Source organism: Dipodomys merriami, unplaced genomic scaffold, assembly GCF_024711535.1.
Source record: "Dipodomys merriami isolate MVZ:Mamm:240054 unplaced genomic scaffold, mDipMer1.0.p SCAF_290, whole genome shotgun sequence".
NCBI classification, from domain to species: domain Eukaryota; kingdom Metazoa; phylum Chordata; class Mammalia; order Rodentia; family Heteromyidae; genus Dipodomys; species Dipodomys merriami.
In genome coordinates, this window is record NW_027204382.1 from 373948 (window position 1) to 398429 (window position 24482).

The 24482-nt window shown below is 43.0% G+C and overlaps 1 protein-coding gene across 1 annotated transcript; it reads right to left on the minus strand.

The window, feature by feature from the left end:
• Nucleotides 1-2710: 2710 nt before the first annotated feature.
• On the minus strand, nucleotides 2711-9804 carry LOC138839045 (galectin-related protein). The gene is made up of 5 exons (XM_070038692.1): nucleotides 9672-9804; nucleotides 8819-8890; nucleotides 8582-8670; nucleotides 7796-7973; nucleotides 2711-5779 (listed from the first exon to the last, which is right to left on the minus strand). Exons 1-5 carry the CDS (start codon nucleotides 9705-9707, stop codon nucleotides 5636-5638), a joined length of 519 nt encoding a protein of 172 aa, XP_069894793.1. The 5' UTR covers nucleotides 9708-9804; the 3' UTR covers nucleotides 2711-5635.
• Nucleotides 9805-24482: the final 14678 nt, after the last annotated feature.

Genomic DNA, 24482 nt, shown 5'->3' on the forward strand with positions numbered 1-24482 from the left:
AGTCAATAGTGGAATACTCATAAAAAGGGAGGTGCTGTGTTATTAGCAACTATTTGTTATCATTCTGACTCATAGAAGGCTTGGAAGGCCCTGAACCCTCACATCATCCTCCAGGCCTATGGCTGGCTACTTCCCAGGGCCTATTATTTAGGGATTGCCTATGTTGCCCTATGAAACAATGGTGCCTACTTACCCTGTCTGCTCACCTAGTCACCCCTTTTTTCTCCTGGGAGATGGAAGGGTGTATCAAAGTAAGAGCAAGCGTCCGTAGCTATTTCTTCTCCTGCTCTTTAGTTTGGGTAGTGTTTCAGTACCTTAGATACACCCATCTTAATTAATTATGATGTATATATTTCACAAGGTAGTTCTCTGCCTTATGCAGACTTTAAAAAAATCATTGTGAAATTAATACAATAATTAGGAAGCAAGTAGCTGGACGTAAGCATACAGCCCATATACATTCAAGTGCATTAAGGAAACTTTTTCCCCCCAAAGTTCCAAGAAAGCTCACTTTGGCCACTACCACTGGCCCTTAGCTTCTTTACAAACTGTAAGTTACTATTTGTCTCATTTGCTAGATGGACATGCCCTGACAATTGTCCGGTGAATAATTACAATGCTTACCAAGAAGTAAATGAGCCTCCCCCAGAATATCTATCTTGATAGGAGTGTTCCCTGTTTAAAATGGATGTCACAGTGCTTACTTCAGTCCTAACCCAACCCCAAAAGGACTTGGACACAAGTCATTGGAAGCAAGAACCTTCTTTTAATACAGTGTATTTTTGAAGTAGAGGCAGGAGGTAGGAGGTGAGAGAATGTTGTCAAGTACAATGATATACACTCTCATGACAGTGACAGGATCTTGGCAGATTAGCACTCATCTGTATTGAAAAGCAGTTTTCTCTCAACAGTATCCACAGATCAGAGTTCCAAGGCCCGTACACCTAACAGTTTGATTCAGTGACTGTTTAGGAGTTCCTAAAGGAAGAATTGCCCAATTTTGGCTGCAGACCAATCTTTCCAGGACTTTAAAAAACACAAACTCTGGGCTAGGAATCTGGCTCAGTGGTAGAGTGCTTGCCTAGCATGCATGAAGTCCCAGGTTCAGTTCCTACATAAACAGAAAAAAGCCTGAAGTGGTGCTATGGCTCAAGTGGTAGAGCACTCGCCTTGGGCCAAAGAAGCTCAGAGACGGTGCCCAGGCCCTGATTTCAAGCCCCATGACAGGGAAAAAATAAAATAAAAATAAAAACACAAACTCCTGAGCCCCACTCTACATTGGCCAAAACAGAATATCCCAGTGTGAAGCTGAACTTCTTAAGTAGGATGATCCTGCGTGATTTTTAAGTTCACTTAAGTTTAAACCACTAGAGACCCTTGTCTTTTTATTCATGGATGGGTCCAAATGCCTAGGACAGCAATAGACACAACTCAGTAAACATCTGTGGAATGAATGAAGGCCCTAAGAGGGTATGGCACTCCGATATTTTAGACCAGGCTGTCATAAAACAAATACAATGTCAATCCCCCAAGGTACCTTCCAGGCTTGGCTGGGGGGCAGGAGAAGTTCTCTGTCCCACAGCCTCCATCATCCCCACCTCAACAGGCCTCTGCTTGCCTGGACAGAACTGCCAAAACCATGACAAGGCAAGCTATAATTTAGCCTCCAGTTCTGCCCCCTTAGAAAAACAGAGGGATTAATAAAACTAGTTAGGGTATAACTGGGATCCTAGATCCAACATGTGGGAAAGTCTCTGCTACCTACTTGTAAACTAAAGCTGGGAAAACTTTGATAAGCTATCTAATTTATCCTTTGAATGACCAAAGAATCAACTTTCCTTCCTAATCACTCAAACCACAGGAAAGAGAAGACAACAGCAATATGGTCTTACTGTTATATATTCATTATGCTAAAATCATGTTTACAATTTACTAAGAACCCCTTTCCTAGAACTTGAAAGGGTGAGTCAGGAGGATTGTGAGTTCAAGTCCTCTATGTAGCCTGGGCTACATTGAAACCTTGTCTCAGAGAAGAGAGAGAGGGGAGGACATGGATGGACACACACAGCATCCTTCAAGAGAATGGGTGCATAAATTGTAGCACTCCCATACAATGGAGTATTACTCAGTAATATAAAGGAAAACTATTGGAACAGACAGTATGCATGAAGTTCAAAGCCATTATACAAATAAATCAAAAGAAGCCAACTCCCAAAGATTACATATACGTATTATATGATTGTTTTTATGACATTCTAGGAAATGCAGAACTCTGGGGAGGGAAAACAGATCCATGGTGGTCTGATCTAAGATAGGGGTAGGAGAGACAAGTTATTTACAACAGATAGCACAAGCGCATTTTTTTTGGGGGGGGTGATGCATTGATACTGGATCCTAATAACATGATGCTTAGATTCAGAATCTATGCACATGTTAAAACTCAGACTTGAACATCAAGAGGTAAATTTACTGCATGGAAAATTTTTATTTTTTCTTATATTAAAAAAGTACCCACTGTATGTACAACATAACGCTCATTATGCCTCTGGCAACGCCTAAGTTTTGTTCTGTTTTATCTCTTCTCTTTATATCAATGTTGCCAATCCACGATTACAGTGGGAATGGCTGGTGCTACCCACAGCCCCACCAGCCACACACATACTGTCTATACTAAGTACATTATACCAGGGGCCAAATATGGCATACAATAAACTGGGAGACATTTTATAGAAAATTCCTTTATTATAGTGCAAATAACTTTCAGCAGTGACATAATGTAACAACACATTTAGCAACATTTTACACCATACAGTAAATAAGAAAGTGTTTCTTTGAAAATATGTCATCATAGGAACATTATTATTATTTCTACATGAATGCTGGAAAATGCCAAGGTTTGTTTTTCTCCAGGCAATAGGGCTTTCTCCCTCATTTTTGATATCTTCTTTTAAATACAAGTGGAAGGAATTGCCATTTAACAAATCATCAGAGTAATCTCTTAGGAGGTTTTAAACTGAGGTTGGCAAGATTTGAAATGAGAGTTCAAAATTTAAAAAAATAATTTTAAGACAATTCTGGAAAACCCCAGAAAGTAGAAGTCACTTTTAATAACTTTGAAGTAGATATACACATTTACCCCAATTTTGCTGCAGAAACAGATTGTCTAAAGCCTGCCTTTTATTTCCCCAGAGCCTGATTGTGATTCCTCAGTTTTTGGTTATTGCGAAACTAGGGCTCTGGTTAGAAATAACTCCTCACATATGCAAATACTTGTCCTGTGAAGGGTTCAATTGCACTTTCCAACCTAAAATTCACACCTTAGACCTCACAAGCTGGGGAAAGGCGCGAACACGAACACGTTCCAGTTTCCAGCTAACCATAAGGACAGTGGAATTAGCCCCACTACTCATTTAGCTCCACCTAAATCAAACCATCACATCATTTAGATTAATCCCAATAGGCTTACCCAAGAGGTTCCCACGACCTGTAGGCCAACGGAGGGTTGACACTGTATTTTCACATTAAGCTTCCTAAGGGCTTGGCTGCTAATGAGTTTGCAGATAAGAGAGAACAGTCACTTCTGATCACATTTACTCCCTGCTTGTTTACGTTCTACCTGATCAAGCAGTGCGTAGGATGGTTGGCCACCCAAGAACCCTCCCAAGGAGGTTTCCACCATGAGTTGAAACAAACCCCTACAAATATATTTCAGGATGTCTCTCTACAAACACTCTTTAAAAGTGGCTTCACAAGCCATGAGAAGTTAATCAACAGCTTGAAAATACCTGCAGCCATAGTACAGCCCCCATGCTGACTATGGCTGAATAAGTCAGCTGATACATAAAGCACAGCCAGTTTTGTTGGACATAGTATCCTTGCATATAAACACCATGGAACTCTGTGGAACAGTTTCAAAGTTGAGATAAATCCAAATGTATCACCTATAAAAAATTCACAATTTTAGTTTGCTCTGTTATATTAGACTTTGGTACTGAAACACTGTCTACATTCTCGACACATAACCATGACCTGGTCATGGCTGTGCCTCTGCATGTTGTGTAAAAAATTAAAAAAAACAAAAACAACAAAACTCAAAAGCAAAGCAGGACGAGGACATGTCATAACAAGACACAGTCAGCTGTACAAACAAAACCTAAATTATATATAAATACATCCCACCCCAGCACCTCTTTTTTCCCCTTTCTACCTGACCAAAGCAATGCCAAGAGTCCTTCTCTCCAGGGCCAGTGCAGCTTGTGAAATTCAATTCCCAGGACACCAACTATCTGTGGCCTAGTACCAGAGACTACCATCAGATTAGTTCCCCAAGTGCAGGGAAACTTGAATGAGTTCATTGGAAGCATTCATACTACTGGCTGGGCTCTAACATCTGAGATCCTAGAAATTAACCTTTCTGATAAACCAGTGGGATCCTTTTCTAATCTGGATCCCATCTTATCCTATCTTCCAAGTGAATATGGTCAGAAGTATCTTCTGTTCTGAAACTCCATAGGCATTGCTTAGGGATTTTGGTGAGGGCTGCATAAGAAAAGTTATACAATGAGCTAACAGCTTAAGTTGGTATAAATTATTTCTAAGTAAGTTATTCGGGGCCATTTGCTTCTGCTTTACACTGCATTCCAGGATCTTTCATATTATACTTTTAAAACTTTATATAATATTCATTTTAAACATTGTCTACGCAATCACCTTGTACATGTTTTCAACTAATTTAATAACAATGAGCTATTATGCAAATCTAGGGAACAGTTAATCTTAATACTGTGCTAATTCATAGTAAAGAGAAAAAGCAATGTAAATAGAATTTCATATAATTGACAATAACTTGAAAAGCAGTTTTGCCAAATTGTTGCAAATTTTTCCCAAAAGCACTTAGAGCAATTTATGCTGAGAGGTCCAGGGGTATTGAGAATAATCATCCAACAGATATAAATGCACCTGTTTTATGATTATAATGTGTAATTCCCCCTCCCTTGGACCTAAGGTATTTGTACATTCCAAAGTTCATAACTTTGCTGTTCTTGAGACATTGCTCATTCTCTAGTACATATATTGAATATAAATAAATAACTACAAGAAAGCTTCAAAAAATCTAAGTTAACATTATGCTGTGCAAAACAAAACAAAGCCAAAAACCCTCCAGAACCAAAACAAAATAAAGCCCAAAGTTGAACAAACTACATTCTATGTAAATACCCTGACTAAAATGGTGCTTGTGCTACACAATTCCATGTTAGTGCAGAAATGTGTTGGTTTTCATGTACCGTGGTAGTTTTTAATGTCTTTAGCACTTTTGTTTCTAAATAACCTTGCTTGGAAATGACGAATAATTTGCTACCAAATCACAAATCCATTTTAGTGTAGACTGAATAAAATCCAGCATTAAGGTATTACTTTGTTTTTGGAGTAATGGCTCGGTGTCTTTGTCCAACAGCTTTCATCTTATGGGCAAACCCCAGTTGTTTTAGACTTGAACTGCACAGAAAGAAGAGACAATGAAGCTTGCCTTTTGTTTGTATAAGTCTCCAGATCTTTCTAGGACACATCTTCCAAACCAACAGTCATGTAGTTTTGACACCTGATCCTACTTGAACTCAAAGTACTTCAAATAGCATCAGCCAAGTTTGGTGATCTGGAGGTCCCCATTTATCTTTATGGTGTCAATGGCAGATAATGTTTGAATGCGATGATAAAAATCAAAGAGTTGGTGTCCATCCACAAACACTCTGAAACGTGGGTGCTCACAAAGAATTTCCACCTGGAAGAAACAAAATTATAATCTCAATTCACAATTTAAATGAAATCTGCTGGAGGAAAAAAATGAAAAGTTCATTTTAGCAGAAGGCAGTATTGTCCATGATTCTCAAATATGAGAATGCTCTGGAAGCACAGAGAGTGGTTAGAATACTGATGGCTGGGTTTCACCCTCCAGTGTTCCAATGCAGTAGTTCCAGGGTGAAGTCTAAAATGGCATGCTTCCCCCAAATTCAATGCTAATCTTGCCGGAAAAAAGGACACACTTTTCGAATCACTGCTCTACATTACCCAATATCCTTTGAAGATTTAAAAGGGATTAGGCTTTAACATCTTTCCTTGCAATCTAGGAAGGGATGGGAAATAGCATAGATGTGTCTGTATGGCACTTCAGCCTCTTCTGCCTACTCTTGAATGATTCCATCCCACCTCCAAGGAAGCCCCTCAAGAGGCAGAACTGGTACCCATTAAGCAGCACGTAATGATAGTCCGAACACTGAAACATGGTCAACACTAAGGCAGAGAGAAGGTTGTATAGTAATTACCACTGGACCAAGAATGTGTAATTAACAAAGCTTTGTTAAGCCAAACACAAATACTGATTTCACACAGTAAAACCTTTTTTCTTCTCCTTTTCCTTAAGTAATTCACCACAGAATTTAATTATTACTTCTGTGCTATGATGTATTCATTAAAATCATTGGTATTTGCCATGCAAGAAGGGACTCCATATGTGATATTAGTCACATCTAATTCATATTATTGCTAAAATTATATCACCAGTCAGGGACTAGGTCAGTCTCATTTTGTGGCTGGGAAGCATTATGTCCTTCTGGAAGCCAGAAGCTCTGGTTGCTCTCGTGAGCTAAGTGTTAAGACTATCACTAAGAGGATGCTCTGGCCAAGAGGGGCCTAAAGAAACATTACTATACACAGCATAGTAATGCACTGGTATGGAACCAGGTAAGATCATGAGTCAGGGGTATCTTCTCCAGTCTGTGGTTAGAAGGGCAACAACCTCAACTCTATCACTGAGGCAAAAGTCATAGATTCTTCTTTCCAGACTCCACAGACTATAAGGGAAGATAAACAATCATAGGCCTTTGAAAATCTCTAGATGCAGAACAACCAGGTAATGTAAGTAGAGCCTGCTTGGTAAGGCTTACTTGTAACATGGAGCTTTTAATCAAGTTGCCATTACTGTGATGTATAGTAACAGGATGTGATGAACATAACTTTATCACCAGGTCTGACATTTCAGTAAGTCCTTTAAAATGCATTATTCACTTGCGTCTTTTATTTGGCACTGTCCGGCATAGAGAGGAAGGCTCTGCTAATGCTGCTTGATTAGATGGCAAATTTGGGTTGTGTTTCCTGCCAGCTAGATAGTGAGTAGCAAGTCACCATTTACCCAGGCCCATGGGAAGGAATCTGTCAGCTACTCAGCCTGTGACCATGAAATAGATGCTAGCTTAATTAACCCACAGGGGGAACAAGGGTACACATGTGGCCTCATTAGCAAAGGGAATGAGAGAAAATGAAATGAAAAATCACAAAATGGCTTAAAAGGCCAGAATTAATAATGTTTTGAGCCACTTAAAGGCAGAAGAAAAAAATGAAGGGAATTCTGGATACTTCCTAATATTTATTAGTCAATGAAATATTTGGGAGCAGGTATTTACTATAGGCCTAATACTATTTTGGGGATTACACAGAATAACATTTGTCATAGTAGCTAAGTATAGTTCAGTACTAATTCTTAGCGATTTGAAGATGTAAAGACACATGTATTTACTAAATATATGGGCTGAAAAGAGCCAAGAGCTAACATGATGGGTATTAATTTCTACCAGCAAACAAAGCTCTTTTGATTCTTTTTTCTTTTTTTTTCATCATTGGGTGAACATTTTCCTAGACATGCAGGAATTCTGGCTTCTGAAAGCACTCTTGGCACATACTAGGATAAGAAGAACATCACGGCCCTGCCAAAAGTTGGGGCCCAGGCACTTGAGGTACTTACCCTGAATGGCTGGTCTGGGATGAATGGAAAGTAAGGGATTGCTGACTGCTCTTCACCCCTTTCCCCAGAAATACAAGAGTTCCGGAGTAGCTGCCGGTCTGTGAACACAGCTTTGAGTTCAATGGCCACATCGGCAGGAGGGTCTTCTGAGTCTCCACAGGTCAAGCTGATTGCAAAGCTGAAAAGGAAATAGTTGCATTTATTCACAGTTGGAAATAACATTTCAACATGACTCAAGTACTCCTGTGGGTTTTTTTTGCTTTTACCAGACCCTACTCTTCACAAGACTACAGAGAAGTAACATAATACTCAAACCAACTGATTTTGTGAGACCAGCTGATTTTGTGAGACTGATTTAGTGAAATACCCAAGGTCACACATCATTATCTTAATCCACTTCAGAATTCCAAACACAGACCCAGAAATTGACCAGAAGAAATAATGCCTTGTAAAGCTGGCTTCTTATTTATACTGATAGGTCTTGCTCCTAACACTATGGTACAAAACTATGTAAAAAGAAAAAAACAAAAATCCCTTTGGCCTTCCTAAGGGTCAAAGAGAAAATGTGGGTCTATATTTATCATCTCTGATATAAATAGCTGTCTGGAGAAATGATGGCTGGGATTCATACACATTCTTTTCATGGGAACATGGTACTTTCTTGGCACTGTCAATGAGTTAGCTACACTGTCCACAAAGGAAGGAAGAGAAGATTGAGCCACAACACAAATGGGCAGGGCCTCGCGGCTGCACGGTATCTGAACAGTGACAGGAGCCGTGCCTTACCTCTCTGGGTTGAGGTCTACGATGCCCATCACCAACACTTTCTTGCCTGGTCTCATGCCACCTTTAATGTGCCCACAAAATGGAACGATCTGCAAAGGAAGAGAAGAAAGCGAGTTCACCGACTGACTATTAAGAGCAAAGCCAGTTCCATTAGAAAATGCAAGGGGGAAAAAAAAAGAGCTTAGGAAAGAAAAGATAGAGGCAGAGAGACTCAGAACACAGACAAAACCATCTTACCAGTCGTGGGAAGTACACGTCCGCTTGAACTGGAGAGCCCAAAGAGTTGTTTAAGTGCCCATCATCTAGTTTCTAAAAATAGAAGCACACAGATTGGCTTTCCTCAGACCCTCTTTTCTTCAGGGGTGGAGGGAGAACAGGGAGGGAGACAACCCACCCTAGTCTAGCACAATCCAGCAGCCCTCCACAGACACAGAGGCAGTGTCTGCAGATGCCGGCTTTCCCGTAGTCCATTAAATAACCGCACAACCCTCCTCCTCCCTCCCCAGAACAAAACCCCTGCTTTCCTCGGGTAGCTAAGCTGCTCAAGATCCTCACACCCGTCAGACTGAGATCGACTTCAAGGTCGCTGCCCACCCGCGAGCCAGGGCCCCGTGCCGGCTGGCAGGCCCCTGGCCAAGCCCCGCAGCTTGGGAAGCGCTGCGGGCCAGGCCCGTCCTCGGGGACGCGGCTCAAGTGGAGCAAGCGGAGCTCAACTTCTCCCGGGAGCCCCCGGCGGGGACCCATTTCTTCGGGGGAATCCCCGGGACGTCGGGGGCGGTGGCGGGGCGCCACGCGCCCCCACGCGCGCACACACACGTGCAACACGCACACACCTGGCCGCCCCTCGCACGGGCGCGGGGAGGGGGCCGCGAAACGCCGCGGTGTCGCGGTCGCCCGCCAACACCCTTCCCCCGCCCAGCGTCCCCCGGGCGGGCCGTGTGCACCGCGGACTCCCGCTAACAGGTACCCGGCGTGCCCCGGCGCGGGGGGCTCCGGGCCGGGCCTGCGGCTCCTCCCCGCCCTAGCCCCAGCCGGAGCCGGCGGCGGAAAGGGGTCGCCGGGCGCGCCCCCCCTCCCCCGCCACACTCACCACCACGGCATCACTGTCGGCCACGGATCCCGCCATGTTCCTGCGCGGTGCACCGGGGCGCACGGCTGGCGGCCCGGCGGCGGGGGACGCTGGACGCGGCGCGCGCGCGGGGAACCCGGGGCGGTCCTGCGCGGAGCGGGAGCGCGGGTCCGAGGTGCGCGTGCACGCCGGCGCGGGTCCGCGCGCGCGCGCGCACGCCCGAGGCCGGCGCGGACCGAGCAGGCCGGGCCCGGGAGAGGAGGAGGGGGAGGGGAGGGAGGTCCAAGGTGGCCGCAGCCGCGGGGACCCGGAGCGTTCGGCAGCGCGGCTGCTGCCCGTGTCCTAGAAAGAAAGGTGGCGAGGGCCGCGCCACTCCGGCCCAGGGCGGCATTTAAAGACTGCCGGGCCCGGCCGGGGAACCGGGAGCCGGGATCTGGGCGGGGACCCGGCCGGGCGGCCGCGGCTTGCTCAGCATGTCCTGCCCGCGGGCCATTCGACGGGGGAGGGGGAGGGAAGGGGTTGGGCGAGCGGGCGGAGGGCGGGGTCCGGTCGGCCGTCAGGTGTGGGTGGGGGAGGAGGGGGTCTGGCCGGCCAGGTGACAGGTGCCGGTGACCCGTCCGCCCCGCGCCCCGCTGCCTTGGGGTTGCGATCCTCTCGGCCCTCGGTCGCTCCAGCTGGGCCTCGGGGCAGGTGGGCCCGTGGGAGGTCCGGGGCAGCCTGGAGGCCGAAGGTGGAGTTCCGCAGCGGGAGGCTCGGCCCGATTTCTCTCTGGGAATTCCAAGCGAGAGCAGGGAAAGACTGTTGCGTACCGAGGATCAAAGGTCTCAGGGCGTCCCGAAGTCCACGTCTCACTTGACCCAAAGAGGCCGAGGCAGGAAGGACTCAGGGAGGGACTTTCTATCCCAGGAGGCTAAATACCTACCAGCCCTCCTTTCTCTGTGGAAACACAAACCGAGGTAAAAGGGGGCCTGGGGAGGGAGGGCACTGGAGGCCCTCTTGAGCAGAGACCCCGCTTCTTAGCCAAGCGAATAAATAGGCCTTTGTTTTTATTCAAGTCTCAGTCTGGGATAGTAAATTTCTCACTGCAAATCTGATATCCTTGGTAGAGTCCTTCCCAGGGAATACACCCCTCTTATTCTCCAGTACGAATTCCTTTATGGCATTTCCACATTAGGATGGTTATGTAACTTCTTAGACATACCCTTTCATAGGTGACAGCCTTGGCTTACACATTCCATTGTGTGAACCATCCGGGCGTTCTGCACCCATGCACCAGGAGCATGTGTGACCTGCAATCTCAGGGGGCCCCTCAGAGGCTCCCTTCCGGCCATGGTTACCAAGGGACATCTGCACAGTCTTTTAACCTTATGAACCAGAGCTAATCACGGTCATCTCCGCTGTGTGGGAGCATTACCTGCACATGCCTGTAATCCAGCCATATCCTTTGTGGAAGTGGTTCTCCCAATTAGAGGCTGCCACACAGTTGTGGCTTGCAGTTTTGTTCTGATTTTTTTTCTGTATTTTTAAAAAATTACACTTAATAGTTATTTTAGGGTATTAACTGCTGACATTTTGAGAACGTACTCTGATGTATTTCATTTCTTAGAGTCTAGCATAGGAAAAAAACCCAGTAAAGAAGTTCTTTGTTACTAGCTAAGCTAAAAACGATACAGTATATCGTGGTGGTTAAAGAGCTGGTGCCTGGAGTTCAAATCCTGCCTCTACTATTGTCTTAGCTAAGTGATCTTGGAAAAGTTATTTAACTTCCCTTTGTTTCTTCACCAGAAATGATGATGATGATGATGATGATGATGATGATGATGATGATGATGATGATGATGATGATGATGATGCTTATCTTGGACTACTGTGAAATTAAGTACCTTGGTTCTTTTGCTTTGCTTAAAAAGTTCCTAGTCCAGAGTTGACACGTCTTGAGTGCTTGCTATCACTGGAACTAGGGATCTAGTAGGGATATGTTTGTTGAGATTTCATTTTAGTGAGAAAAGATAGTAAGCAGATAGGTAATATGTTTGAGAAAATAAGCAGGTAAGAAGAAGAGAGAGGAAGTAAGGTAGTGGTGTTTAGGTAGAGTGGTCAGGAAAGCCACCTCTAGTAAAGGGACATTTGAGAAAACCCCTAAAAGAAAGGGAAGAAAGGAAGTGGTCATTTGGATCTTTGGAGGAAGTAGATGCTGGCAGAGTAACTGCAAGGGTAAAGTCCAGTGGTAAGGGTGCGACGACTAGAGGTACTCGTTGCTTGATACCCATAGGCCTCAGAGCTGGAGGTGAGTAAGTCTGGCTTTTTCCCCCAGAGCCATGAGAAGACATAGGGAGTTGTTGAGCCAAAGAGTGACAGTTGTCCCTTGTTGTAGGTGCACCCTGTGGAGTGGCCTTTGAGGAGATGAAAGCAACAACAACAAAACAACAAGGAGGAGGCGGCTTCTGCAGCAGTCCAAGCAAGAGGCAGTGGCCATTTAGATATGGTGGCAGAAGTATTAGTAAATTCTTATCAGCATTACAAGCATTTCTTTCCATATATATTTTTTTTTTTGGGGGGGGGGTCCGGTCGTGAGGCCTGAACTCTGGGTCTGGGCGCTGTCCCTCAGCTCTTCAGCTCAAGGCTAGCACTCTACCACTTGAGCCACAAGCACCACTTCCGGCTTTTTTCTTTTTGCTTATGTGGTGCTGAGGAATCGAACCCAGGGCTTCAGGCATGCAAGGCAAGCACCCTACCACTGAGCCACCTTCCCAGCCCCGTTTCCTTATATTTTTTATTAGCATTAGTTAGCTGTACAAGCTGTTCCTATACAATACATCTTGATCAGACTCACCTTTTCCCATTATGAAGCTTTGACAGTTCAGATCATCTCCCAGTCCCAAATTTCTTTAAACTGCAAAATTAAGAACATGGGCTCTTTTATTTCCCCTGTGCTCTTAGAAAGTTCTTCTGGTTCCTGAAAAGCTAGGTAGGTTCCATCCAAATTTCAGTGTGTTTGAAAGTGTAAGTTGCTGAATGAAAATGATCTTGGGTTGAATCTGGTGGTAAATGGTTTTGTAGGATTAAGAACAACCTTTGAAAGCCAGGCGCCAGTGGCTCACACCTGTAATCCTAGCTTCTCAGGAGGCTGAGATCTGAAGATCACGGTTCAAAGCCAGCCAGGGCAGAAAAGTCCGTGAGACTCTTATCTCTAAAAAACCAATAGAAAACTGGAAGTGTTGCTGTGACTCAAGCGGTAGAGCACTCGTCTTGAGCTGAAGGGTACAGGGACAGTGCCCAGGCCCAAAGTTCAAGTCCCACGCCCAAAGAATAACCTTTGATTTGTTTTGTGAGTGGAGTTTGGGGTATTTGGATTGATGAGGATGAATTTCTTACATTTTAGGAATATTAAAAATAGTACTAAATAGGCTACCAAACCTATCCAGAATACTTTATCAGGGAAGACTTCCTTTCATTCTTTAAAAAAAAAAAAGTTTGATTCCTCCTCAATCAGTCTAAATGGTTAATTTTGCATCTGGTGAACAGAGAGAGAACCTAAAGAATTTTTTGTTGTAACAAAAAGCCACATAGGATTGAACTCATCTTGCACAGGAAAGTGATTAGTAAATTAGTGAACTGTAGAGCTTTAGATTTTGTAGTCTATAGAATGAAGGATAGGCAAATTTTGCATATGCTTTGATTATAGGCATTTGTTTAAAAAAAACATTAACCAAGACTGTGACCCATTTATGAAATGCAACTGAAATTCAAGATGAACTGCATTTCTACTAGTGGAAACTACTAAAAAGGTTAAGGAAGGGAAGGGAGGAGGGCAGTCAAATGTGATTAGCATTAAAAAAATGTAAGCAGGGCTTTGAAGATGGACATTCCAGATTTAAAAAAATCAAACCCATAGATTATTATCTTTTTTTCCTTCTTATTTGTATGTCTTATCCAGTGTATGCATGCATGCAGAAATCCTAACACTGCAGGAGAATTATACATTAATTTGTACAATCATACTATGGACAGGATGAGATGTTTCCAAATGGTTCCACTAAGAATATCTGCTAGAAAGGGTGACACTGTTAGCACCCCTGTGGGCACAGCTAGCTGCCAACTGAGAACGTCCTTGTAATGGTGAGAGATTTGTATGCCTTCTGCATTCTGTTCTATAATACTGCCATACTAATTTTGATATCAAACAGACATGCACCTCATACCTGGACATCTGTGAAACAGGAGCATCCCAAATGTTTACTGCATATAATTTCCTGGTTCCAACTTCTTCCATGACCCCAGCCTGGAAAGGTGATCACAGCTGGATTTTGAGAATAAGAACCTACACAAAGTTATAGCTCCACTTAGGCTTTTAGTTCATTCTTTTTTTCAGGCCAATCTCTGCTCTTATGATCAATATTGATGTAGGCAACAAAATGTACAAGTCAGCATTCTTTTGTTTACCTAGTTAGGTAGGAGGCAAACATTTATCAAGTTATTTTTCTATATTTCAAAACATGATTACAATTCTTAATTATATTAGGGACTGTGCTCATGGTTAGCAAATAATTATTTCAGGCACACACTCCCAGATTTGTAGTGTACCAAAGTAATTAGGGAACAGCCATAAAGTTTGGCAGTCAGTGCCAGTTCCTAACATTTCATTATTTTCCATTTATTTATGAGGGAAGTAGAACCAGCTTCCTGTGTGTGTATTAATTACTTAGGACAGGAAAAGCTGATTTCAGAAAACCTCCAGTTTAAGGAGATAATTATGAGCCCAGGTCCAGGAAAAGCTAGCTCTAGGCTTTAACAAGTGTAGACAGCTCCAAGCCTAGGGCAGATATGGGAGAAATGGGGACTGTCACCGTGGACTCTCTTTTTTTTTCTTGGTTGGTCGTGGGGCTTGAACTCTGGGCCTGGGCGCTGTCCCTCAGCTCTTCAGCTCAAGGCTAGCACTCTACCACTTGAGCCACAGTGCCACTTCCGTTTTCCTAGTGGTTTATTGGAGATAAGAGTCTCACGGACTTTTCCTGCCAGGGCTGGCTTTGAATCATGATCCTCAAATCTCAGCCTCCTGAGTGGCTAGGATTATAGGCATGAGCCACCGGCACCCGGCCGTGGCCTCTCTTTATGATGTCTGAAAAGTCTTTCTTGGAGCATTTCTCCTTCCCAAAAGAGCTCCCTTCTGTGAAACGTAACAAATGCCTGGCTGAAGGGGAAACAAGATGTGTATGCTGAAGAAAACAGAGCAAACCCTGCTTCTAGCACTCACAACTGGCAGCATGAATGAAAGCTGTTTTAAGACTTTCTAGCAAAGGTGTGTACTGAGAGAGTACTCCTGAGTCTTCTCTCCAGCCTCACCCGCCTGCAATTCCAAGAGGCAGTTTTCTACACACAAGGAATGTGAAAGGCTTGCCAGTCTATTGCCCAGGTCTAATTACTCTCTTCTTATTCTTGCTGCCCACTTCTGTTTTCTTTTGCTGGCATACAGTCCTCCCTTTCATTGTCTGTGTTACTTTATTTTCTTGTCAAGTGGTACAAAGAGCTTTTTGGTTTTGTAGCTGCATAGAAACTTGCCTGGTTTGGCAGGTTAGAAGAAGACTGGGATGCTGGAGTTCCAGGGCTGCAGAAACTTTGAACACAGGAGGAAGTAGGGGACATATGTACCAATTGGTCTGTGAGGAGTTTTAGAGGTAACGATGAGGGGACATAGAGTTCTGGCCTTCTTAAAGGTGAACTGCACCGAGCAGCCTTCCCCCTCGGCTCCCCCCACCCCCCGCAAAAACAAAACAAAACAAAAAAAAACTACCCTCCAGCAGGAACTTGGAAATTCAAACTTGGCATCTAACTTTGCCTACCCAAAGTGGTTCAGAGAAGACATGTTTTGTGTATTTATTCCACAAAGATTCATTGAGCTGGGCTCTGGTTTAATTCTTGTTTTGATTTTCAATTTTCTTTTCTTTTTAAAAAAAGAAATCACATAATACTTACACTTAAAACAAATATGCTCTTAAGACCTCACTATTATCCTATTATTGGGGCTGAGACACACCCTCCTAAAGATGTCTGACCATAAACAAAATACGCCATTCCAAAATCTCTCTCTCTAACATATTTTGAACATATCTAACATGTTTTGTTATTTGGAGAAGTTGCAGACAGGAATAGCTCCAAAAATCGTGTCCTTTTGTAAAAGAAGTTAACATCTATAATGGAAATCTATAATAGTGAAATCTCTGTATCAGGAAGAGGGTGCTGCAGACAAATTTTATCACCTGAGGGACTCGTCTGTCTAACAAGAATGTTTTTACTCACCTTATGGGTCCCACTCACCTGCTGTAACTTGTGCCACCACCCCACACAAGCAACCAGCCCCTGCTCTCTTCCTAGCTCAGAGTGCTATATACGCTTAAATTATTTGCTTTTTCTTTGGGTCTGTGACATAGTTTTGTGGGTAGGTATATAATTAAATAGGATTCTTTTTACTCCTGTTACTTTTAGCTTAGACAAAGAAGCTAGGAGGGTAGAGAGAAGTCATTTCCCTCCCCTGCATTCATACTATGCATTCCTCCTCTGCACAGTTTCTTCCATGTGGCAGAATTCAAAACGAATCTCTATGCTTTCCTGCCAATGTGGCAGCATAGCCTAGAAAAATGAAAATGAATTCAAGGACTGCTTCCAACCCTTTTTCAATCAGATAATATGTTTCCTATCTAAGGCCAGTTTAGCTGGTACATGATGCTCTCAAGCCTGAATTGTGCAAGTAAGTATTTCATAGAGAAAAATTAAGTTAACGTTGAAGGAAATACTGTATAGATAAAACATTACATTATATATGTACAATGTTATATGTGTGTGATGTGTGTGTGTGTGTGTTTGTGTATTGTGTGTGATGGTGGGATGGAATCCAGGACATTTGCGCTTGCTAAACATATAGTCTATCTGTGAGTTGTACTCCCAGTATAAAAATATTTTATTTACTAATTTTATTGGGACAGGATTTTACTGGGTAGCCCAGGCTAGCTGCAAACTTGAAATACTTCTGCCTCAATCTCCAGATTGCTGGGATTACAGGTGTGTACCACCACACCTAGTCCCACAAATTATTTAAATTGAGATCGCATTTCAAATTGGCAGTCTGTATTGATTGAACTCATCACTGTCATTCATCGCAATGTTGGCTTTGACTAACTCAGTGTTGTTCCTAAACCTGAAGATTAACTGGAACTGTATAAATTCAGAAGGCTTTGGCCTGGGCAGGGCCTTTCAAGATTGCCTGGTATGTGGATGTCTAAGATGGGATGGAATAGGGCCAGAGTAGAATCTTCAGTGTTTTGTAAATGCCAACCATCATTTTATTACCAAGAATAAAGATAACTTGGAGAAGGGAAGTAAAGTTATTGTTTGTGCTTACTTTTTAATCCCTGAAATTTAATGGGAAACTCCATCATGAAGAAGAGAGGAGCACATATTTGTTTTTAGTGCCTGAGGTAAAGGTGTAAGTATTTAACTTCTGTCCTTCAGAGCTTTCTCAGCTTTCTCTATTGACAGGTATCTCCTTGACACTAATCTAGAACCTTCCCATGGCAATTCTTCTCACCCAGTTCTACCCACCCTATGCTTCAGAATAATAATACAAGATGGCTTGTTTCCCCAGAATCTCAGCTTCTGTCTTGGACAGGTTGGCTTACTTCATTCCTATCATTTTAGACACCTTCCTGCTCCTCTGGGTTCCTTCTTTGCTCCTGATCAGATTCTTGCTCCACAGAGTAGGTTAGATTTAGTGGGCAAATCCTCACCTAGCCTGAAAGAGAAAATTGCAATCCACACAGGCCACATACATTTGCACATGCTCTTTCTCAGAAGGCAGGAGTGGGTAAGTTCTAGTCTTTCAAGAAGCCACTGTACATCTTTTTCTCTGTTGGCCATGATACTCTAGATGGCACAGGTAGGAAAATGCTTCAAGCTGAAGCATTAGAGCTAATGAAATAGAGCTAATGATATAGAGAACTAAGGGTCAACAGTGGATGATTTATATGGATTATTTAATTACAGGTGAGATGTTATAAATAGAAATGAGAGGAATGAGCTTGGTGAGAAGAGGATGGGTAGACTTTCTGAGTTTGGACAGGATGTGTATTTTTTTTCAGATCTAGTGCTGATTTTAATCTGCAGTGTTTTTCATTTTCAGTGTCTAATAGAAGCTCATAAAACAGTCACAAGCTTACCGAAAAGCCTAGTATAATTATGATGAAATGCTAAATTAGAGTTTCATCCAGGAATCAGAGATGTGGGAAGTGCACACATCTTTTAGTTCCCTTTATCAGTGTTAACCCTGCATTTAGTCAGTGTGGTCTGGTGGCTTAGATTTGTAATCTTAGGTACTCAGAAGACTGAGACATGGAGGATTGTGCTTTGAAGCCAGCCTAAGCAGAAAAGTCTGAGAGACTCCATCACCCATTAATCAGCAAAAGGCGAGATTGGAGGTATGGCTCAAGTGGTAGAATACAAGCCTAGCAAGTATGAAGCAGAGTTCGTACCCCTCTACCAGTAAAACAACAATAATAACAACAACGCCATAAGTTGTATTCCTAAAATCAGGATTTGGTCTTGCCTTTCCAACTTCACCTGGTGCCTTACTCTCCCCTGCTCACCACACTCCAGCCAAATTTGGTTTTCCTATGTTCTTCCAGCATTGAGCACCCTCTTTCCTCAGAGGTTGACATTCTCTTCCCGGGCACTTTTTGTGCCCGTACTGGGACTAGGTACTCAGAGCCTAGTTGTTTTCCTTTCACTTTATTTCCTCAAGCCACAGCTCCCCTTCTGGCTTTTTGGTGGTTAATTGAGATAAAAGTCTCCTGGAATTTCCTCCTGGCTTCAAACCTTGATTCTCAGATCTCAGCATCCTGAGTGCTAGAATTACAGTTATAAGTTACCAGTATCGGGCTGGTTTTCATCCTTAAATTCTTAGCTCAAATATCACTACCCTAGTGGAGGGCCCAGCCAGGTCTCTTTCCTGTCTCCTTCTGCTCAGTATACATGTCTATTCCAGTCATCTTGTGTCTGACATGGTTGTGGCCTTTTCCTCCAGAAAGTTAGACCTTCCAGAGCAGGGAAGCTTTGAGAACTGGGCTCAAAGATCTGTTTAAACAAATGAGTGAGCAAACAAGTGGGCAAATTATACATCGCTACAGGTCTGCGGATGAAATACCACCTCAGAGCTAGAGGACTCCAGGGTCCCAAGGCTGTGGTCCCATCTGCGAATAATTCTCCTTGGGCTGACTCTGTGTGAGGAACCCTTTCCACGCTGAGAAGGTGAATCCCAGCCTAGCCTATGGGTTCTCCCTAATTCCATGTTAGACATTAGTGGAAGTCATTGAACCTGAACTTAAAATGTCAGAACCTGCCCTTGTCAGCAATGAAAACGTGGAATTTGTAAGGTCACGCATAGGGAAGATAATAGTGAGTGTGTGTGTGTGTGTGTGTGTGTGTGTGTGTGTGTGTATGTGTGTGGTGGTGGTGGTGGGGAGGGGGGGGGAAATCCCAAATCCTAAACCTAGATAGAGTGCAGCTGTATTAGTGCTCCTGCTCTTGATTGGCTACACCTCAGGCTCTTGAGCCTGATAGGGAATCTGAACGTTTATCTAAGAATGAGCGATGAAACTGGGTGCCGGTGGCTCACACGTGTAATCCTAGCTACTCAGGAGGCTGAGATCTGAGGATCATGATCAAAGCCAGCCCGGGCAGGAAAGTCCAAGAGACTCTTATCTCCAATTAACCACCAGAAAACCAGAAGTGGCACTGCAGCTCAAGTGGTAGAGCACTGGCCTTGAGTCGAAGAGCTCGGAGCCCTTGCGTAGTGTTCACTATGTGCCAGGTGCTTCTTTAAACACTTGACAAATACCACCATAGATGTGTCTGGACACAGCAGAGGAGTCAGAGTTTGGTTATGAGGTAGGAATAACATGTAGAGAAGAAGGCCAAGAAAGCAGGAAGAAAGAAAACTGTAGTGCAGGCTAAATAGTCCTCAGCCAACCTGGCAGGGAGATGGAGGCCAGTGTTGCCTATCAGCTTGTGCTTCAGGCCCAACACTGCTCCACCTTTCCACCTCACTTGGTCACCAAGTGTGGGCTCCCCAGGAAGCCCCTAGACTTGGGCAAGGTTGCTCTCTGCATCTGGGACAGCCTGCAATTGCTGAGAGCTGGAGAAGTTTGCTGAACATGCTTGGTGCACCTGAGCACCAAACAGGATTGGGGCCGTGAATCTCTTCATAAATTAACTTTCATCCTATAGCAGTCCCATGAGACAGTCTTTTATTATTCTCATTTGACATATGAGGAAACTGAGGGTGCTGGGAAGGTGGCTCAGTGGTAGAGTGCTTGCCTTGCATGTATGAGGCTCTGGGTTCGATTCCTGAGCACCACATAAGCAGAAAAAGCTGAAAGTGGCGCTGTGGCTCAAGTGGTAAAGCGTTAGCCTTGAGCTGAAGCATTGAGGGACAGCACCCAGGCCCAGAGTTCAGGCCCCATGACTGGCAAAAAAAAAAAAAAAAAAAAAAAAAAGATGAGGAAACTGAGGTATGGAGAAATTATATAGTGGTCCAAATGCAGTCATGTAGCACAACTGAGATTTGACCCAGGTTGTGTGGGTTAGCTATGCTTCTTATTGCTGTATAGAAAGAACTGAGGACAGCCTATTAATTAATAATAAAAATAATAATATTGGCTCTACACCTTAACATTGTGAACCTCAATCATGTTAGTGTTTTTGGGTTTTTTAAGTCCTTTGTAAGATTGTGTGTGTGTGTGTGTGTGTGTGTGTGTGTGTGTGTGTGTGTGTGTGTGTGTGTGTGTGTGCGTGTGTGTGTGTTTACCTAGTCTGGTGCACATTAAAGGTGCTAATTTGGAGTTACTGTATCTACTGCAGTCAACTACAAAATCATGTCTATGCAAATCTCAGAATCAGGGTTAGAATCCTAAGAGGGGAAAACTGGGCTGAAATCCTACGATATGATGGGTATTGAGGTTCTTATGTTAGTCTGGGTAGAAGGCAGCTCCTCTTCGGAATTCAAGGTGACAGACTAAGTAGGTAGAAGAAAGGCTATAAAATGCTGGATGAACCTAGCCACATCTGTGCTCTGCTAGTCACAGGTGGGAAGTGTTAGGAAAGGGCATGAGGAAAAGTGGGTTTCCTGCTGAGAAAGAGTGCAGAGGGGGGGTTATGGGGGGAGGGATGCCTAAGACACTGGGAAGGACCCAGAGGGCTGAGGAGGAGGAGAAAAATGGTGTCCGAGTTGCTCCTCAGAGTCAATAGAGGTATGTGGACTTGGAAGGAAGGAAAGAGGGAATCCAGTGGCAGTACAATATGTTTCTTCATCATCCTGTTTGGAATTATAGATTCCCATAATCTTTTAAGATAGTTAAAAATCACTTCCTACAATGTGGAATTAGATTTTTTATGCTAAACACAGGGCTTAAGAAAGGAAGAAATCCAAGGATGACAAGTTATGTTTGGACAATGTAGAATCCACATTTCCCTCTAATTTATCCTTTATTTCTGTCTTGAAGAGTTCATGTAATACAAGTCCTTATCCTTAAGCTTTTTAGCTCCTGGGGGATTAACTGGTTTCATATTCATTTTCTGGAGTTTGGTGAAATCCCCTCTGAACCCAATGGAGAAATTCTGTTTCAATCTGTTGCTACTTTTATTTGTATATAAAACATTAACTAAAAGTCTAGAACAAAACCTTGGTAGTAAGTGCTCTTTACAAAAATAATCAGTGAGGATAAAGTTCAGCACAATGACATATAAACAGGCCAAATGTGTCTCCGAGCCAGGGGATTAAAGGATTCAACTTGGGATCTGAATGAAGGTTATTCTGGCTACTGAACTGATTATGTCACCACCGTTGACCCTCTGTTCACAGGTTCTTTCCCTGTGACATATTCTTTCATATTCTCTTATGGATATTGTAACATGATTTATTCATTTGTCCTTTTCACAACACATAAAGCCATTTTAGAAACTTGGCCTATAGCCCAAAGCATAACAATACTCTAAATAATTCACAAAGCAAAAACAAGTACAGAAGTGTTTTAAAAAGTAATGCACGGAAAGTACAGGAAAACTCATGAGCCAAGTACAGGTTTTGCTTAGGATAAATCCTTAAACTCATTAATTACCCTAAACCAATTGGGAGAATAGGAAGAGATACAGTGAATCTTGAGTACTATATATTCCTAGTACTATCGGATTGAATTGCAGCATGGCTTCAAGGAAATACCAGTGTTTCTTAGAGTAGATAGTTTGTACTTGGTATGGGGACAAATAACTTCTTGACCTCTTGTATTTCATTGATAATTATGGTCCCCAAATCCAACAGACCGGAATGTAGATAAAGGAAAAACTGTGCAAGGTTCTCTAGCTGCAGGGATTTCAGAGATGGTGTTCCCTTTCAATATTTTAATGAGTTGGATTTGCCTTTCTGCAGTGACTTTTTAGCTAGTTATGGCTGTGAACTCAGTGAAAATAAGACCTATTTTAGCAAACATACATAAAACAACCCAGCTATATCCAAACTTTGAGGTACTTATATTTAATCTTTGCATACTGTTTTCAGAAGGTACCTTTGCTTACAAGACACATGACCTCCAAGAACTGGTTAGAATGATTTATTTACTCACCAACAGAATTGAGATGAGCCTTGTGAAAAGTCAAAACATTTGACCATTTAGAGGTGAAATTTCTAGCATTGGGTATGGACATCTCATAGTTTTATAGCTATAGCTAGTTTCTGCCAGCATGACTAAACTAAATACATTTTCTATTGCCATTTATGATGCACTTTCATTCAGCTAAAACAACTTAGGAAAAATTCCTTTACCCCTTCTAAAAAGCAAAGACAAAATGCACTAGCCAGCTCATCAAAATCCAGCTTTTAAAAGATATTTGGTCATGTTTAATATATATATATTTATGTATATAGATATATATGTCTATCTATCTGTCTGTCTGTCTGTCTATGAACTCCTATCCTGTGTCTCTCTTCTATGATGCAGGCTTCACCCCAATTCTTCAGCCTGACATTGTTCTAGCATTAACTGTATAGTTCTTTCATGAAGTGACATTCAAGCCACACAAAGACAGCAAACAAGGTCAATGAGGGCTGAAAGGGGGAGTGTGACCAATAAAACCAAGAGGTACTTATGATCGAACACGATTAACAAGTGCTTTGGAGTCACCCAGAGGGGGATGCCAGCTCAATGTTCAATTCTCTTGCCTTTGCTGTCACTCTATACAAGTGGGAAATCTCAAAAGCCATGCACAAAACTGTAACAAAGCTCTTTCGAAAATAATCAAATGATTGTATCTTTATTATTTCCCTTGTAACTTCACCAAAGGACTTATTCACTGGACAAGTTATTTGGCATGAACATTTCTTTGGTCCGCCTCATTGGGTAGCTTATGTGCCAAGCTTGCAAGGTTCTTAAATTCAAGTCATTTAGTACTACATGCTCGACTCTTTGCAACAGTTTCTATTTGTTTGTTTGTTTGTGTGTGTGTGTGTGTGTGTGTGTGTGTGTGTGTGTGTGTGTGTGTGTGTGTGTGTGTGTGTATTTTGGGGGAAACCTCGAGAAAAAAATCGTCAAGGCTAAATGGAGGGAGCAATCCTTTTCCCTTTCAGTCTGTGTCTAACTGCATGAAGGAGTGGAACTCACTAAATTATACTCGTCTCTCAAACACCTCCAATCTTTTTGCCTCTAGGTAGAGCAGTTTTTCCAGATCAGTGGTTTTAGCCTTTATGACAACTACCATTTTCAGAACACCATGCTTTAAATGCTCAACAACTAGATAATCCCAGGAATGTCAGATAATCCTTGGGTGAACAATTTGCTAAATTCTATATAGAGATGAAACTGCCAAAGATATGATAGGTATGTATATGCATTACAATGCAGGCAGGCAACCAGAGCATGGATATCATTTAGATGGTTGATGTGGGGTTACATCCATATAGAAAACACAAGTGTTTTCCTGCTAGGGTAGGTAGCTTCACAACTCTTCCACGTGATAGGACCATTTAGAGATAGGACCAGTTATGGGATGAGTTACAATTTGTTCCCCTAAAAAAGTTCTGTGCTGGGTGCTGGTGTCTCACACCTGTAATCCTAGCTACCCAGGAGGCTGAGATCTGAGGATCATGGTTCAAAGCCAGCAAGGGAGACTCTTATCTCCAATAAACCACCAGAAAACAGGAAGTGGCTCTGTAGCTCAAGTGGTAGCGCACTAGCCTTGAGCTGAAGAGCTCAGGGACAGCGCTCAGGCCCAGAGTTCAAGCCCCACCACTGACAAAAGAGAGAGAGAGAGAGAGAGAGAGAGAGAGAGACAGAGACAGAGACAGAGACAGAGACACAGAGAGAGAAATAAGCCTCTCAGCCACTGAAACATTTCAGTCACTGAAACAGTGACACATGGTCCTTAAGTTCCAACCCCAAGGATTCAAGCCTAGTGTGTCTGCATCTGAGAATGTGCATGAGGATGCACAGTTGCATCTCTGATTACTACCTTTCTTTAGCACACAGGGAGAACTTAGAATTTTAAGTTAGAACTTTAGTCTGATTCATGGAAATAAACATTTTAGTTTTGTAAATAGAAATAAAGAAATAAATATGTGGATGCAGAGGATAAAAATCCAGTACCCTTTCTACCTCTGCAGAGAAAGAAGAAGAGATGTTAGTAACACAGCTAATACTTCCATTTGGGTGGTGCATGTAGGACCCCTGTATGATTAAAGGGTGTCTTGGGAACAGTTTAGGAGTTTGGGATTTATCCTGTAGCTACCCTTTCCCA

Bases quoted from the DNA above. Each gene is read 5' to 3' on its own strand.
- LOC138839045 (XM_070038692.1), bottom strand. From the start codon at position 9,707: ATGGCGGGATCCGTGGCCGACAGTGATGCCGTGGTG. The intron at 7,974-8,581 runs GTAAGGCACGGC...TTTCCTTTTCAG, and splicing joins GTAGACCTCAACCCAGAGAG to CTTTGCAATCAGCTTGACCT. The intron at 5,780-7,795 runs GTAAGTACCTCA...TGTTTCTTCCAG, and splicing joins TCCCAGACCAGCCATTCAGG to GTGGAAATTCTTTGTGAGCA.